The 15,368-nt window shown below is 55.5% G+C and overlaps 2 protein-coding genes across 15 annotated transcripts; both read left to right on the top strand.

Annotated features, from left to right (window-relative positions):
* The first annotated feature begins 381 nt into the window (after positions 1-381).
* On the top strand, positions 382-7,388 carry EXOC3L1 (exocyst complex component 3 like 1). 11 transcript variants are annotated; one of them, XM_023523498.1, is made up of 15 exons: positions 382-906; positions 1,413-1,482; positions 2,631-2,684; positions 2,897-3,057; positions 3,127-3,346; positions 3,888-4,500; positions 4,580-4,697; positions 4,834-4,959; positions 5,050-5,150; positions 5,359-5,469; positions 6,225-6,354; positions 6,474-6,596; positions 6,677-6,832; positions 6,924-7,020; positions 7,130-7,356. In XM_023523498.1, the coding sequence occupies exons 1-15, from the start codon at positions 394-396 to the stop codon at positions 7,339-7,341; spliced, it is 2,805 nt and encodes a 934-aa protein (XP_023379266.1). In that variant the 5' UTR covers positions 382-393; the 3' UTR covers positions 7,342-7,356. The 11 variants fall into 11 exon arrangements, with proteins under 11 accessions (XP_023379266.1, XP_023379265.1, XP_023379261.1 ...); XM_023523497.1 differs by having other exon boundaries at positions 6,924-7,048; XM_023523493.1 differs by having other exon boundaries at positions 6,677-7,048; positions 7,130-7,388.
* Positions 7,389-7,771: 383 nt separating this feature from the next.
* KIAA0895L (KIAA0895 like) lies at positions 7,772-15,117 on the top strand. Of its 4 annotated transcripts, none has more exons than XM_011380454.2 (7): positions 7,772-7,907; positions 10,297-10,917; positions 11,000-11,143; positions 11,423-11,555; positions 12,444-12,749; positions 12,841-12,938; positions 13,817-13,981. In XM_011380454.2, the coding sequence occupies exons 2-7, from the start codon at positions 10,348-10,350 to the stop codon at positions 13,979-13,981; spliced, it is 1,416 nt and encodes a 471-aa protein (XP_011378756.1). In that variant the 5' UTR covers positions 7,772-7,907; positions 10,297-10,347. The 4 variants fall into 4 exon arrangements, with proteins under 4 accessions (XP_011378756.1, XP_023379298.1, XP_011378755.1 ...); XM_023523530.1 differs by lacking the exon at positions 7,772-7,907 and adding an exon at positions 8,247-8,340; XM_011380453.2 differs by lacking the exon at positions 7,772-7,907 and adding an exon at positions 8,326-8,463.
* The last annotated feature ends 251 nt before the right edge of the window (positions 15,118-15,368 follow it).

Genomic DNA, 15,368 nt, shown 5'->3' with positions numbered 1-15,368 from the left:
CCTTCCAGCACATTGGTAATGTCGTAAATCCGCCGCTTCTGGCGCACAGCTAGAGTGTCAGCTGCCTGGCACACAGAACAGAGTGGAGGATGCTCAGCCCCACTCTCAGGTGTACCTCCAGCTACCTTGAAACTTGGTCCGGAGCAGTCTGGAAAGGGGGTGGACTAGGTCCCAACCCTCCTCTCAAATACTACAGCACCTCAGGACCGCGGGGCGGGAAGAGGCCTGGCGCAGCCTGAACTGATGTTCTGATGCTCTTTTCCCCACACCAGGCAGGGAGGGCCACGAGGATCAGCACCTGCAGCCCCGAGACTGGCATGTATCTGACACCCAATTGCTTGGGCCGAATGAATGAAACAGCTCTCGGCCTCCCTCCTGTGAGAAAGCACACGGATGGCGGCCTGCTCTCTGAGGGCTCTGCTGGGCCGCCCCTGGGGTTCCCGCTACCGGCCCAGGCCTGGTCCACCATCCCCCATGTCGCCCCTTAGCCCGGGCCGCACCAGCTTGAGGTCAAGCACGCCATCCTTGGCCTCCTGCAGAAGCGACACGAACTTGGTAGTGAGAAGTCCCAAGCTCTTCTCGTGCCGACTTGGGGTGCCCGGGGGCGGCGGCGCCTGTGGCCCGGCCTCCGCCATCGCGCCCGCCCGCCGCCTCCCCTCAGCCAGGCCAGGCCAGGCCGGCGCCGCCGCCACTTCCGCTTCCGTTCTTGGCCGCCCAGCCGCCGGCGCCAGCGTAGCTGCTTCCGCTTCCGCCCTACGCTCTCCCAGGGAACCTGGCGCAATTTCTCTCCGCGGGCACGGCCGCAAAACTTCGGGGCCATCAGCAAATGTCCAACCGCCAAACAAAACGAAAACAACCCGCGGATCCCGGGAGGCAGGACGTGGTGCGACAGGACGTGGTGCGGAGGCATGTGGAGGAAGTCGGTGGACAGCCCCGGCAGTAAAGAAGGGGTAGCCACTGGAAACTTCCTGGCTGGCCAACCTGCCCTACTCCACTAACTCTGCCCCAGCCCTCATCTTAGGAGAGGAGACCATGCCGCCTAATGAACCCCATGTGTTTTCCTAATCCTGCTTCTAGAAGCTGCCCCACTGTCTTGGGGGTCACTCATGCTATTTTCTGTCTCACTTCCTGCCAAACGGCAAGCACTTATTGCATCTAGCTTATGCACTTGTCTCCTTTCCCACTCCCCTTCCCTGATCCCAGCTTCATCTTTCTCTTGTAACCACACTGCAGTGCTCAGAGGACATGGAATTATAACCACTTTTCAGCCAATGCAAATATGCTTACCAATGTTTAAATATAAGTAAAGCACTTAGAGCAATTCCTGATATATAGGAAGAATTATATGTTTGCTGGTATCATTTTGTTATTTTTAACAGTGTCATTATTATTGTTAACATTTTTAATTTTAGGTCATGTTCTCTGGGAAACAGACTTTGAACAGGGATTTGCCTGAAGGAAGTTTATTGAAGATCCACACTTGTAAGGGAGTAAGACAAACAGAATTGGACAGAGAAGGAATTAAACTGTGAAGCAGTTATAATAGAGGCCTTAGCCCATTCTACCAGGAGCTCCAAAATGGGTGTCCCTTCCAAGACATTCCACATCCAGCCAAGGGTACTGGGCCTTTGTACACCAACAGTGACCCAGAGACTCAGCTGTGAGATCTCAGCAGCCTACACTCCTGGCAGCTAAGGAAACAGATGCCTTTGTCCTGAAGGGTGGATTTGGATGATTCGCCAGGGTCCATTACATTATTACTACCCTGTAGTCCTTTCCATAGCCCCCTTTAACTCTCAAGATAAACAGCTTTCATACCTCTTGGACCCCTCTCCTGCTATCACCCACCACATGGGTTCTTCGCAACAGCCTGTGATCTCTCACTCCTCTGCAGAAGTACCCGCCTCCTCTGAGAGGCCTATCTACAGTTTTCATATTGTGATGTTGTTTTCTGCATCCATATTTGCCCGCTCTACTCTCCACTCCAGGTTGGGGCCATCTAGTTCATGTCTGTGTCCTGAGCCCTAAAAGGTCCTAGGTGGACTGGTCAAGACTCTGTGATCACAGGGAGTCTACTCCCCTCCCCCCAAGGAAGTGGCACCTAGCCCTCCCCACCCCATCCCATAGTGCAGATGCTCTTTCCTGTGGAGAATAAAACGCCAAAGATTCAGCTTCCTTCCTTTCTGTATGTAACCTTGGGGAGGGAGGGACCTTGGAGGGAGAAAGGGGCTCCTGGGCAGGGGAATGGGACAGAAGCTTCCTTGGGAAGTGGAATTCTGCTGCATGCTGAGGTGTGGGCCAGAGCCACCCATGCCCTGTGAGCCAGTGTAGGGAGTGCCCAACTCTGCTGTGAGGGCCATCCTCAAGGCCAAGGCTATTTGCGGAGGAGGGAGAACTGGATGCCTGGTCAAGCCTGGTAAGTTCCATACCAAACTGTCCTCTTCAATGCAGAACAGGAGCAGAGTACAATGGAGGTCTGTGCCTACCCTGCCCCACTTGGCATCTGCAGGGGCAAAACCGAGAAACCCAGCAAGGAAAAACTTCCCAGATGACTCCCCATCACACCCCTCCTCCCTCACATTTCCTGAGGGGGCTGGGCAAGAACCTCCCTCTTCCTCTGGCTCCTCCAGGGCCTGCCATGGACTCAACAGCCAAGAATGAAATGCAGCCGGCACTTATCCCTGGTATGAGTCCTGTTTTGGTGGGTTGGGGAGAGGGATGTGGGAACGGTGGGGTTGGGTCCTCCCTGCCAGGTCTGTCTGGAGCTCTATGGGCCAGTGAGAGGGGTGGACTGCCCTGGGGGCCAGGCTGAAGAGCCAGAAGGGGAGCAGGTTTGGCAGCCGCTTCCTTCAGGCTCTGCCCTACTGACATGGCTGTCTGGGCTCTTCCTGTCTAGGGCCTGAGTGGCCCGAGCAGGAGAGGGCGGAACGGCTAGCCCGGGGTGCAGCACTCAAGTGGGCCTCAGGCATCTTTTACCGGCCAGAGCAGCTGGACAGGCTGGGCCAGTACCGTAGCCGTGAGGTGCAGCGTACCCGCTCCCTGGAAGCACGCATGAAGGTAGGTGTCAGGCTGCTGAGGGTGGGAGGCAGGGCTGGCCAGGCCTCACTAGCTGCCTCTCTCCCACAGTCAGTGGTACAGTCATACCTGGAGGGCGTGAAGACTGGTGTTTGGCAGCTGGCCCAGGCCCTTGAGGCTGTGCAGGAAGCCCGTGAGGCCCTGGGCCAGGCCCATGGGTTGCTCCAGGGCATGGCTGAGGTTATACAGACCGTAGAGCCCCTGCGAGAGCAGGTTGCTCAGCACAAGCAACTCCAGGCCTTGTCTCAGCTGCTGCCCCGGCTGCAGGCAGGTGAGTATGCAGAGGCCTTGGGCCTCAGCCCTCCAACAGTCAGTCAACAAATATCCATCAAAAGGCTGGGGCACTAGTGGGAGATTGCATGGAGGGACACAGCAGGACCCTCCCAGAGAGTAACTCAGGCTTCAGATGGCCTATGAAGCAGGGTACAATTAGCTCACTCTGAGGGTTCCTGAGAATGGGATGTCTGAGTCAGGACTGATACCCAGTCAAGTGGCTCTGGCCATTCTAGTTGTTAAATAGAATTATTTCCCTAACAGAGTAGGTGACTAGCCACTAGAATGGTCCTCCATTTCCTCCCTGCCTTCCCTCCCGGATCCCTTTCTCATGTTTCATTAGCTGAAGAGTTTACACCTCGCCCACCAGGCCTCGAGGACCTTCCCTGGATCCTTTCAGATTGGCCAATGCTCTATTGTACTGGTTATTAAATATTTTACACATCACTCCAGCCCCAGGGCCTCTGTATCCGATCTCGTACCTATTGCACAGGTGGGAACGTTGCGACCCAGGGCTATCTCCTCTTCTCCCTCTTTAGTGCCATCTGCAGTAGCACACACACAGACCCTGATTGATGCCCAGCGGCTCTTGGAGGCATACGTGAGCCTTCGAGAGCTTGAACAGCTGCGGGAAGAGACATGGACATCTCTGGGGGGCCTGGCGTTGCCGATCTTCAAGGGGCTGGGCCCTCTGGCTGAGGCATTGGGCCATGCTGTGGAGGCAGCTGTAGGGGCTGCAGGGCAGCTGGCACGGGAGGACCCAGCCCTGCTGGTGGCTGCTGTGCGTGTGGCAGAAGTGGAAACTGGCCGCACAACTTCCCTGGAACAGGCTCCCAGGGACTGGCGACAGCGCTGTCTGCAGGCACTACAGGAGGGTCTGGAGCGGGTCCACTTTGGGACACCTCTGCTGCCTGGGCCAGGGACCCTAGCAGGGTGGCTGGAGGCTCTGCAGGTGGCTCTACCAGCTGAGTTGGCCACAGCTGAGGCACTAATAGCACCCTGCTGCCCTCCGCACTACAAGGTAGTCCAGCTGTGGGCCCACACTCTGCACAGTGGCCTGCGCCGCTGCCTGCAGCAATTTCTGAAAGGTCCTGAGCTGGGAGCTGCTGATGCCTTCACCTTGCTGCACTGGGTGTTGCGTGTGTACCCTGGGTTAGTGCCCTTGGGGCAATGGGAAGTGGGTGGATCAGAAGCTGAGGGCTCAGTATGACACTGGACCACCCATCACCAGGCCAGAAATGATGGGGAGCCTGGAGTTGGGGCCTGAGGCTGATGTGTCTCAGCTGGAGCCCCTCCTGACCCTGGAGAATATCGAGCAGCTGGAGGCAACATTTGTGTCCAAAGTCCGGGTGAGTAGTTGGGACCCAGGTCTGGAGAAGTTCTGCTACCAGCTGTGTGCCTGTATCTGAAAAGTCAGATATCTACTTGTCTCTAGCAGGGTCAGTGCCCTGGTACATCCTACTGCCCCCTCATCCCTTCCCCCAGGCAAGTGTGGTGCAGTGGCTGCAAAAGGCACTAGATGGGGAAGTAGCTGAATGGGGCCGGGAGAAGGAGCCCGACACAGACCCATCTGGCTTCTACCACTCACCAATGCCAGCCATCGTGCTGCAGGTGGGTGGGAAGTGGTGGGCAACCCCCACAGGGAAAGGGGAGGAGGGCGGGACTAGGACTCTGCTGATAGCTGCCCATCCCTGCCTGTAGATCCTGGAAGAGAACGTTCGCTTGACCAGCCTGGTCAGTGAGTCACTGCAGCGGCGAGTGCATGACATGGCACTGTCAGAACTCGGAGCATTCCTGAGGAGGTCTGCCAAAGCACTGACCCACCCCCAACACCTGGCCCTGTTTCTAGGGCAGTGCAAAGGGACTCTGAGTGAATAAGGCACATCAGTGGGAAAAGTCGCCTTCAAACAGGGCCTTGGGTATCTTGGAGGTGGGGCCAGTATACCAGGAACAGGGTTGTTGGGGAGCCAGAGTGACAGCAGGTACAGAAGCCACCTCTGCCCTTTGCAGCTTCAGCGATGCTCTGATACGATTCTCCCGAGACCACCTCAGAGGGGAAGCAGTGGCCCCTCATTATGTGCCCTACCTACTGGCTGCCCTCAACCACCAATCAGCACTCAGGTACCAGGAGGCCCCCACAGAACCCCACCTTCACTAACCCCTGACTGAACACTTATTAGGTATGGACCCAGGCTACACTAGTCCATTAGGAACTTTGGATTCACATAGCCCTGGGGTTCCAATCCCAGTTCTTCTAATTACTAGCTATGTGACCTTGGGCAAGTTACCTAATCTCTCTGAATCTGGCTTTTCTCATTAGTATTATATAGGTAATAAATGAGACATTCTGAGAATCACATGAGTTAACAGATGTAAAGTACTTATCACAGTACCTGGCACATAGTCTCAAGTAGTCATTTTTTCAACGTATTCTTACCAAGTTCTATTCTGTCAGGTAATGTCTGGGATTACAGCTGTGAACAAAGCAGAAAAAAATTCCCTTCCTCTTAGTTCTTATGTTCTTTGGGATCTGGATATAGAGGGCAGACAAGTTGCTGAGTTTTACTCCCTCCTGACTGGGATGAACTCTCTCCTCTTACGTGTGAGGAAACAAATCCAAAAACTTGACTTGCTCAAGGTCACACCGTGAATTAGAGGCAGGTCCGGCTGGGCCGTGTCCCTTCCAGCTCGCTGAGCCCACCACTCCACGCCTCTCAGTCAGTCCACACCCAAGCCCTTCAGAAATGCTGCAAAACGCCCTTCCTGCCCACTTCTGCCACACACTTGCGCCACTAGGTGGCGCCCGAGCAACTTGACAACAGAAGGCCGTGAGGGCCTTGGCCTTGGTCCTGAAGCCGTACTTTTGGTTGGTCCAGCTCTTCCGTGTCCGTCTTGCAGCCCGATGGGGTGGCATCAGGGGTCTTGGCTCCTGTGGAGGCAGCTCTGGAAGACTTGCAAAGGAGGATCTGCCGCCTGGTATTGGAGGCACTGCTGGTGGAACTCCAGGTGAGGCTTCAGGTGGGGATGAGGGTGGAAGAGATATACAGCATACGTATGGGGGTCTCTGCAAGGAATGCCAGGTCTGGTTCTTCCTTCTAGCTCCGTCTCTGTGCCCCCTCCCCTAGCCCCTGTTCGCGGTTCTGCCCTCGCGACAGTGGCTGTTGAGCCCAGAGCTGCTGGACAATGTGTGTAAGCGGACAGCGCACTTCTGCCGGGACTTCTGGCGTGTGCGGAATTCCACGGTCCAGGTGCGTTTTGTGGGAAAGGCTGGTGGAGGGAGTACCGATGAGAAAGGAGTCCAGGACCCACCTGATTGTCCTCCCCGCAGCTGCTGCTGGCCGAGGCAGAGCGTACCGTGGTGCTGCAGTACCTATGTGCACTAATGCAAGGCCGCCTAGTGTGCCGTGATGCCGATGAGCGGAACCAGGCAGCAGAGCGCCTGCTGCACGATGCGGCCCAGCTCCGGGATCTTTTCCTCGATTTGGTAAGAGCTTGTTGGGTGAGCAAATGGGTGGAAGTCTCAGTGATTGGGTGGGAACCAAGGGCCGGCGCAAAACCTACCACGACGTGTTCAGGGCCTGGAGGAGAGCTTTCAATGCGCGCCGGTGCTTCTCACCCTGCGAAAACTGCTAAACCTCCACGACCTTACGATGCTTGGCCTCGAGGTGGCAGGTCTGCGGCAACAATTTCCCGACGTGAGGTGCAAAGACGGGAGCGGGAAGGGAAGAGGGACCTCGGAGGGCTGGGGCGGGGCTGACGCACCTCTGTGGTACTCCTGTAGCGAGGATCACATCTCCGCCCTCTTGGACCTGCGCGGGGACGTGTCCAGAGAGCAGCGCCTGGCCGCACTCAGCTCCCTGCAGGCTGGCCCGCAGCCCTCGCCCTCTGCAGGTCGCCGCGCACTCTTCAGCCTCGTGCCAGCACCTACACCTGCTCCATCCTCCTGCCTTCCCTCGGGGCCCTGTGCCTGACTCCCGACTGCCCGCAGAATAAAGCCACGGCCCCGTACGCCTGAATTGTGTGTGTTAGGGAAGGGAGGAAAATGAAATAAAAGTGTCCATGAAGATTAGGGGGTACACACACAGTGACACGCCTAAAGTATCCTGGCTCCAGTCCTGATATACCAGCTGCGCCCCACCTATTTCGGCATCCTTGCCCAACCAAGTACCTGGGTTTCCGCCACCGTATGCGGACTACATCTCCACGTGTCCGCGCCGGGACAGTGAGCTCTTGTCATCCCAGCCCTGACTCCAATCGCGGGGTACCACCTGAAGCCCTGAAACCTGTCTGACCCTCGTAGAGAGGGCGGGCTCAAGACAATGCCCGGCCCAGGAACGTGACCTGGTGGAAGACAGCACCCCCTCTGTCCTGCCTAGCTCCACCCCTAGCTGTGTTCCCCGGCGCGCGCCGCCGCGGAGATTGACGCGAATCCGCGCGCCTTCGTGTGAGCGTGCGCGCGCCCGAGTGCGTGCGTCCCCGGCGTCAACTCCCGCGGGCCGGGCGGCTGGCGACCGGTGTTTCAGACAGGCGACAGCGGCGGCGAAAAGGACAGCGAACAGGTGGGGGTGCGGCACGAGGACAGAACCCTTTTGCCCCTGAGAGGCCAAGAAGGCGCGCGACGCGACTCTGCCTTACCTACCAGGGAATCCCCTCTCCATTGTCCTCTGGTCCCGCCCTCCATTGGGCACGCCCTTTGCCTCATCCCCTGCCGATTATTGGCTGCAGGTCACGCCCCTCTTCTCTCTCCCTATCCCCATTGGCTCCTCTTCCACGTTCCTCTCTCGGAGTTTCCTATTGGCGCAGACCACACCCTCTCATTTGTCACCAGACTCCACCTTCAGTATGGGTTCCTCCCCCAGCCATCTTTCATTCATTCTGCATCTAGTGCCGGGTGCTTGGGTCATGCGGATGAATCAGACGCGTCCCTGCCCTCAGAGAGTTCAGGGGATGGTGGGAGGACACGGACCTAGGCTACCACCGTAACAGCCTCAGGTGAGGCCTAGCCCAAGTCCTGAAAAATGGTTAGGTTTGCTCCATGGAAACATTGGAAGGGCATTCTTGACAGAAGGACCTGAGACATGAAAGAAACAGGCTTATTCTGGTAATTGCGAAGAGGTAGGTGGAAGGAAAGAAGGGGAGATGACGGGGACTTGTCCAGGTTGAGGCCCAGAGACCAGTGAGGAGTCCAGGAAAATATATAGTTAGTTGAGGGGAGTGAAGCCTGAGGCCTGAAATATTTTCAATCAGCTGGTTGCTAGGCAGGGTGGAAAGAAGTGGAGAGGGGGGATCAGATCTAGATGGGGAAACAAAGTGCATGGAAAGAATGATTTCAATTCTGAAAAGAAGAAGAGCTCTTGAGCAACTGCTCTGGGTCAGGTACTATTCTGGGTTCTGGGGACAATGAACATTCGGAAGGAGAAAACAGAAAACTGAAAATGTAATGTACTTCAGATGGCGATACCTGCTACAGAGAACAATAATGTGGGGAAGGGGAGATTGTGGTGGAGAGGAGAGAGGAGGTTTACTATTTTATAGAGTATTTTAGGGAGGCTTTTCTAGTAACATTTGTGTAGAAATTTGAGGAAAACGAGATGCAGTTATATGAAGGGAAGACATTTCAAACGGGGAACGTGTTCAGTTTGAGACGCCTGTTCTACATTCCAGTAATGTTGAACTGACAAGACTAGTCTGAAGTTTATGGAAGAAATTTAGGCTGGTGGTTTTAAAACCATGAGAGTGGATGCGATCACTTAGGGAGTGAGCATAAGTGGAGAAGGAGGAAAGAAGTTTCCATAGCTGTTTCCAAGCCCTAGGGCATTACAGTGTTAAGAGGTCAGGAAGACAGGGACGACCAGCAAGAAAGAGCAAGAACAAAGGTAGGAGATTTGGAGAGCCAGGTGGAGAAATGTTTCCAAGATGAAACATGTATCAAGTGCATGAAGATCATTGAAGACCTTGGTCAAATCAGTTTCAATAGAAATTTAGGGGAAAAGCCTAATTGGAGTAAAATTTAAGAGAGAACAGGAAAGAATTGGAGAGTGAGTATAGATGACACTTTTACATGTTGTACTACAGTGAGGAGCAGCTAGAGAGAGTACTGCTATTGCTGGAGAAGTGTGGGATCAAGTGAGGATTTTGTTTTGTTTGGTTAAGACAGAGAAATAACAGCATGTGTTTATGCTGATGGAAAGAATCCAGCAGAGAGGAAGAGTTTGATGATGTAGGAGATACAGGAGAGAAAAGAAATGCTGGAATTGTGTTCCTGAGTGGGCAACAGAGTTCAGAGATTGGAGCCTTCAGTCAGTCTCTGGATTGGACTGAGCCCTAGCACAGAGTCGGGGGTGACTTCCTCAACTAACTAGGAGGATCCCTCTGATAAGGGACAGACCAAGTCTTGGCTTGGGTTTGCTGAAGTTTCCTTCTGCCCCCCAAAAGCTGATTCTAAATTGGATTTTAACAGATGGCCCAGCAGAGAAGAGAGCATTCCAGGAGGTAGAGGGACTAGTTTAAGGAAAGGGCATGCAGGCAGGCATTCAGATTGACTGAGGCCCAATGGGCTGGAGGAGGTGGGTGGGGTGAGGTAGGAGAGGAGGGGTAGGACTGAAAAATACCATAGGTAGAAGGCAGTTAGAAGGTAATGAGACCCACTCACCTATCAACCCAGCAGTGGAGGCTGTACTGTACCAGCTTCCAGCCTGGGTAGGCACTGAGCACAGGAATTAGAATTATGAGTAAGGGTCCAGGAATCACCATCTTGATGGGTATATAAGAAAGACTCTTCCTTCTGCTTTCTCCTAGTCCAGCTCACTTGGGTGAGCCTGCTGGAGGAAATGGGCAGCCACTCAGAACCATGGGGACCCAGCAAGGGCAATTGTGGATCACAGGGCCTGCTAGTCCTTAGGCCACACCCACTCATGCTGGCCTCCACATGCCCTTCTGTGTCCCCAGAAGTCGACAGTGTGGGGAGTTGGAGTGACCAGGCTGGATGTGACCCCCAGGATGGTGCTGGACTCAGGGGCTCAGGTGTATGAACAAGCACCCCCCAGCCCACCAGCCAGTCCCTCATCCTTGGGCCATAGGCTGAAGCCCTCAGACCAAGATGGGACACCGATGTACCCCTGGCCTCGATCCCTGGCCATGCCCCTGGCTCTGTCAGTCTCCTCAGCCGTGCAGCCCCGGCCTGAGCTGCAGTCCTTCTCAGAGCTGCGCTTGGGCCAACGTGGCCACATGCGTCGCAGTGAGAGCACCTACACCATAAATAGTACTGGCCGGCGTGGGGGTAGCAGCCAGGGTCGGGCCCCACCTGGACGAGGACAGAATCCAGGTCGGGGTACCCTGCGGTCTGCCGCTTCCCTGCCTCACATTGCTAAGACTCGAAAGGATATAGGCCGTGGTTCCAGCAGGAGCCCCTGCATGTTGGTGGCCCTGCGGCCAACTAACATGGACCATGAGCGGGACAAGTTCTTCCAGTCCCATTACACCTACAACCCACAGTTTGAGTACCAGGAACCCATGCCTATGGCTGTGCTGGAGAAGTACTGTGAGGCCTCTGGACAGTTCATCCATCAGGTCAGTTCAGCCTGCCCACCTCACCCTGGCCCTGACCACCCAAGAGGCCTGGCCTGACCAGCCACTGTGGCCCTATGTGCAGGCAGTTGGCATCATCGAAGCTGTCCTGGAGAAGTTTGGCACCTATGAACACTTTGAGGCTGCAACTGGGGGCCAGCTGCTGACCAAGTGCCAGATCTGGTCCATTGTGCGCAAATACATGCAGAAAGAAGGCTGCGTCGGGGAGGTAAGCTTGCCCTGCTTGTGAGGCCCCTCTTCTACATGACCCAAACTGGGCCGCCCAGTGGGTGGTGCCAGGCTCAGCTCCACACCTGGCCAGCTAGTGCTCCCTGGCAAGCCCCTATCCCTGCCCCAGTAAGGTGGGAGCTGGCTCTTAGCAGAGATGGTGAAGGGCAGGTATCCTGATCAACCGTCTGGCCTGGCTGCCCTGTGGCATTAGTGAGTCCATCTGCACACTGGCCCCAGGGCTAGTGGTCATGGCTCAGGGCACTGCTGCTGCCTGCAGGTTGTGGTGCAGCTAAGTGAAGACCTGCTGTCCCAGGCAGTGATGATGGTGGAGAACAGCCGACCAACACTGGCCATCAACCTGACTGGAGCCCGCCAGTATTGGCTGGAGGGCATGCTGCGGCATGAGATAGGTCAGTGTGTGGGTAGGCGGGTGGGCAGGTAGGGTTGACAGTGAGCTGGGATGTGGGGGGCAGTGAGGGACCCCAGTAACCCCACCCCCTTTCTTTCTCCACTTTCCCCTCGATAATGGGCCTTTTCTCTTTGTGAGTAGTCACCTCCTCCCTCTGGCTCACAAAGGTAGGCCCGGACATACCTGCCCACTCTCTGGACTCACCCTCATCTCTCACTCCTCTTGGGTATCTTTTTTTGTCTCCACTTCCTCTCTAATTTCCCTTGACAGTGGAGACAAAGTTGCTGAGGTCCCGACCAGCCAGAGGGAGAACGCTGAGGGTCCCACTAGCCCAGCCAACATGCAGGCCCTCCAGTGTAGGAATGGAACTGGCTGAGGACACACAGCTGGGTTTAGGAAGGGAAAGGCCAGGCTGGAAAGGAGAGCACTTGACACTAATTACTATTTGCTCTGTCCCTCTTCATCAAGAATCCTGTTGCTCTGGGTAAAAGGTGGTTTTTGCTGGGAATAGCAGCATGACTGTTAAAATGACATGGGCATGCAGGATGCAGGCGAAGTGGTGTGTGAGTTCCTGCCTCTCTCTGGGGTGGAGAGGGGCTGGGGAATATTGTGAGTTTGAGTTTTGTGTGTGTGTGTGGCCCTAGACACATTGGGGAGGATTTTTGCATGTGAGACTGTGGGTCCTTGGTGAGAGTTCATCCTAGGAGGGTCTTCATGCTACCTGGGGTTGGGTGAGTATACAGATTGGGGCAGGGGTGGCAGAGAGGGCTCGTGTGAGAGTCTGAGTCCAGGGGCATGAAGATAAATGTGTGAGTCACTTGCTAGAGGTATGGCAGGGTGGGTCCCGGGATGCCACGACCAGTGCCGCCTCCCCTTTGCCCTCCCACAGGCACCCACTACCTGCGGGGTGTCAACAACGCACGGCAGCCCTGGCACAACGCTGAGGGCCGGCTACAGTACGGGCTGCGGCCGGCAAACCCCACTGAGGAGGGCTTGGCCAGCCTGCACAGCGTGCTGTTCCGAAAGCAGCCCTTTCTGTGGCGCGCGGCACTGCTCTACTACACTATCCACCGCGCCGCGCACATGTCCTTCCGCCAGCTCTTCCAGGACCTGGCGCGCTACGTGCAGGACGCTGATGTGCGCTGGGAGTACTGCGTGCGTGCCAAGCGTGGTCAGATGGACACCTCGGTGCCTGGTGGGTGCCTATTCTGGGGCGTGCCTTGAGCTGTGGCTGGGGACAGGGGTGGCTTCAGGCGTAGGGGCTCACGGCCCTACGGTGCCCACAGGCTGCTTCAGCAAGGACCAGGTGTATCTGGACGGCATTGTGCGCATTTTGCGGCACCGCCAGACCATCGATTTTCCGCTGCTGACCTCGCTGGGCAAGGTGAGTGGCTGGTCACGGGTCTTCAGATGTCCCAGCAAATTCTCCCCTAAGCGCAATATTCCCTGAGCCTCTGATGGATGCTCGACTGAGGACTGGGTGCCAGCTGTCTCTGGTGAGGGTAGGTGAACACAAGAGGTGACACGATGGTCTGACAGGTGCTTGACCCAGCCTGCAGGTGTGTGTGCGTGTGCACGCACGCATGTAGATACTGCATCTGCATCTGGGGAAGGAGGTTGGAGAAATAGCCAAGGACCAAGTCCTTGGCATTGGGTATTTGTGCCAGGCTGAGGAAGGTGAACTTTACCAAAGCAATGGAGAATCAGAGGAGCTTTAAGCGGAGTGGCACAGATGTTTGCTTTAGAAGGCTCCCTCTGGATGTCTAATGGGAGGTGGATTAGAGAGAGAAGCCTAGGGAAGGGAGTGCAGGGGGAAGAGTAAGAGGACTTTCCAATTATTCTTGCAGAACTAATGGTGGTCTCGCCTAACAGGACAGTGGCCATGCAGTTGGAAAGGGAGGGGCAAGCTGGAGAGCTCTTCAGAGAGTGGAATCCCTTGAACTCAGTGGCCACCTTGAGTGGGAGGGTGACAGATTCCCAGCCCCCTCCCTGGAATCTGACCTAGGGGACTATGAGAAGGGTGGAGCTGGCATAAGGTGGCACCCAGAAGTTCAGTGTTGAATGTGGGGAGTCTGAGGTGCCTGAGAACTATCCAGGGGAAGGTATTCAGAAGGCAGTTGGATACATAATATTGGGAGCGGATCAGGAGAGAAAGAAGAGTTCCAGGAGCAAAGGGCAATGAGCCACTGGTAGAGAGCTGGGATCAGCCTCCTGAAAACCAGTGCCCCTGCCTACCCTTCAGGCCCAGCTTCCTTCCTGCAGGTGTCCTATGAGGATGTAGACCACCTGCGACCCCATGGGGTGCTGGACAATACTCGGGTGCCCCACTTCATGCAGGACCTGGCAAAGTACCAGCAGCAGCTAGAGCACATCATGGCCACCAACCGGCTGGATGAAGCAGAGTTGGGGCGCCTGCTTCCTGACTGATGCTGGTTGAAGGCTATCGACAGAGGCCCTGGACAGAGGGCTCCAGATCAACCCCCAGAACATGAAGCTGGCTGCTCTGTGCTTCCATGGCCTGGGTGTTTCTTGGGGAACTGGGAGGGCAGGAACATCTCAGGAGGAGCAGCAACATTAGTAGGTTTGTGTTCCTTGGGGCCTGGGGACCAGCAGCATGTTAGGCAAACTGAGTCTGCCCTCCTGCCTCTATCTTTTTAACAGAGGAGAAGCCTGGGGGCAGCAGGGAAGGTGAGCATGAATGGGAATGGGGGTTGGTTTGGGAGTAGAAACTTGTTTTTTGCATGAGATGGCTTTGGGTGTCTGCTACTCTAGTCTCCTTTCCCCCACCTGGCCCCTTGGTGCTCCTTCAGCTTTCATGCTGTCTACCTCTCACTGGGTCCTAGTGGGGGTATCCCTTCTCCTGGGGTGATTGCCTGAGCCTGAGGTCCTGGCTTTCACACAGACTCAATGGGCAGGGGTCCTGGTAGTTAGAGACCCAGCTGGGCTGGGATGTGCTTTCCAGCATTTTGCCTCTCTCACTCATCATGTATTTCTTCTCTATTTATGTGCTCTCTTCCTGGGGCTGAAAGGCAGCAGCTTTTGAAGTCTCGGTGAGAGGAAACAGGGCTCCTCTGGAAGGCATTGACTGTTGCTAACCCCACTCTCATCACACACACAGTCCTTCAGGCCTTGCAAATCAAGCCTGAGCACTCACCTGGTCTTGCCCCCACTCCCTTCTCTGGCCTCTGCTGTCCTTGTCTTTGCCCACACAGCTGGTCTCTGATAGAGGATGGCATAGCTTGGCTGCAGCCACAGCCAAGCCTAAGGGGCAGGCCCCTAGGTGTCCCAAGTCCTGAGTCCCTCCTGTTCCAGGAGAGGTACAGAAATAGTAGTTGCTTCCAGTTTCACCTCAGATTCAGCTGTGTGAGGTTAACCTAGTCCCACTCCCACTCTTGGCCTTAGTTTCCCCATCTGTAAAACTTGGAAACACAGCTGGAAAGTGCTTATTCATTTAGTCAGTGAATATGCATAGAGCGCCTTCTGTATGCCAGTTACTGGTCAGAACTCTCACTGAGCTCCTAGTCCTGAGAGAAGCCAGACAATTAAAATAGCAATTACAATGAGGTGTGTGGTTTCTGTCTATGCAAGGTCCCTTCCTCTTTCTCCTAATCTCACTTCCCAAGGCTGTGAGCACTAGTTCTCCCCAAGTGGAGAGAAATCCCCCTTCCCTGGCTCTCTGCGCCAGGCCCAGGGTTTCCATGGAGTAGGGCTGGTGACTACACATGCCTCCAATGGTTCAGGAAGGTAAAAGGGCCCAGGTTAGGCCCTTGTCCCTCAGGGATGGACTTGAGCTATTGGTGAATAGGGCTGGGAA

This window comes from Pteropus vampyrus, unplaced genomic scaffold, assembly GCF_000151845.1.
Source record: "Pteropus vampyrus isolate Shadow unplaced genomic scaffold, Pvam_2.0 Scaffold394, whole genome shotgun sequence".
Classification (NCBI taxonomy): Eukaryota; Metazoa; Chordata; class Mammalia; order Chiroptera; family Pteropodidae; genus Pteropus; species Pteropus vampyrus.
Note: the sequence above shows the minus strand (reverse complement) of the source record. Positions and strands in the feature narration are given on the sequence as shown.

Coding starts and splice junctions, on each gene's coding strand:
- EXOC3L1 (XM_023523493.1), top strand. CDS start 394: ATGGCGGCCTGCTCTCTGAGGGCTCTGCTGGGCCGCCCCTGGGGTTCC. Junction 3,347..3,887: donor GCTGCCCCGGCTGCAGGCAG/GTGAGTATGCAG, acceptor CTCCCTCTTTAG/TGCCATCTGCAGTAGCACAC. Junction 4,698..4,833: donor CATTTGTGTCCAAAGTCCGG/GTGAGTAGTTGG, acceptor CCCTTCCCCCAG/GCAAGTGTGGTGCAGTGGCT.
- KIAA0895L (XM_023523529.1), top strand. CDS start 10,348: ATGGTGCTGGACTCAGGGGCTCAGGTGTATGAACAAGCACCCCCCAGC. Junction 12,750..12,840: donor GATGGACACCTCGGTGCCTG/GTGGGTGCCTAT, acceptor CGGTGCCCACAG/GCTGCTTCAGCAAGGACCAG. Junction 12,939..13,816: donor TGCTGACCTCGCTGGGCAAG/GTGAGTGGCTGG, acceptor TCCTTCCTGCAG/GTGTCCTATGAGGATGTAGA.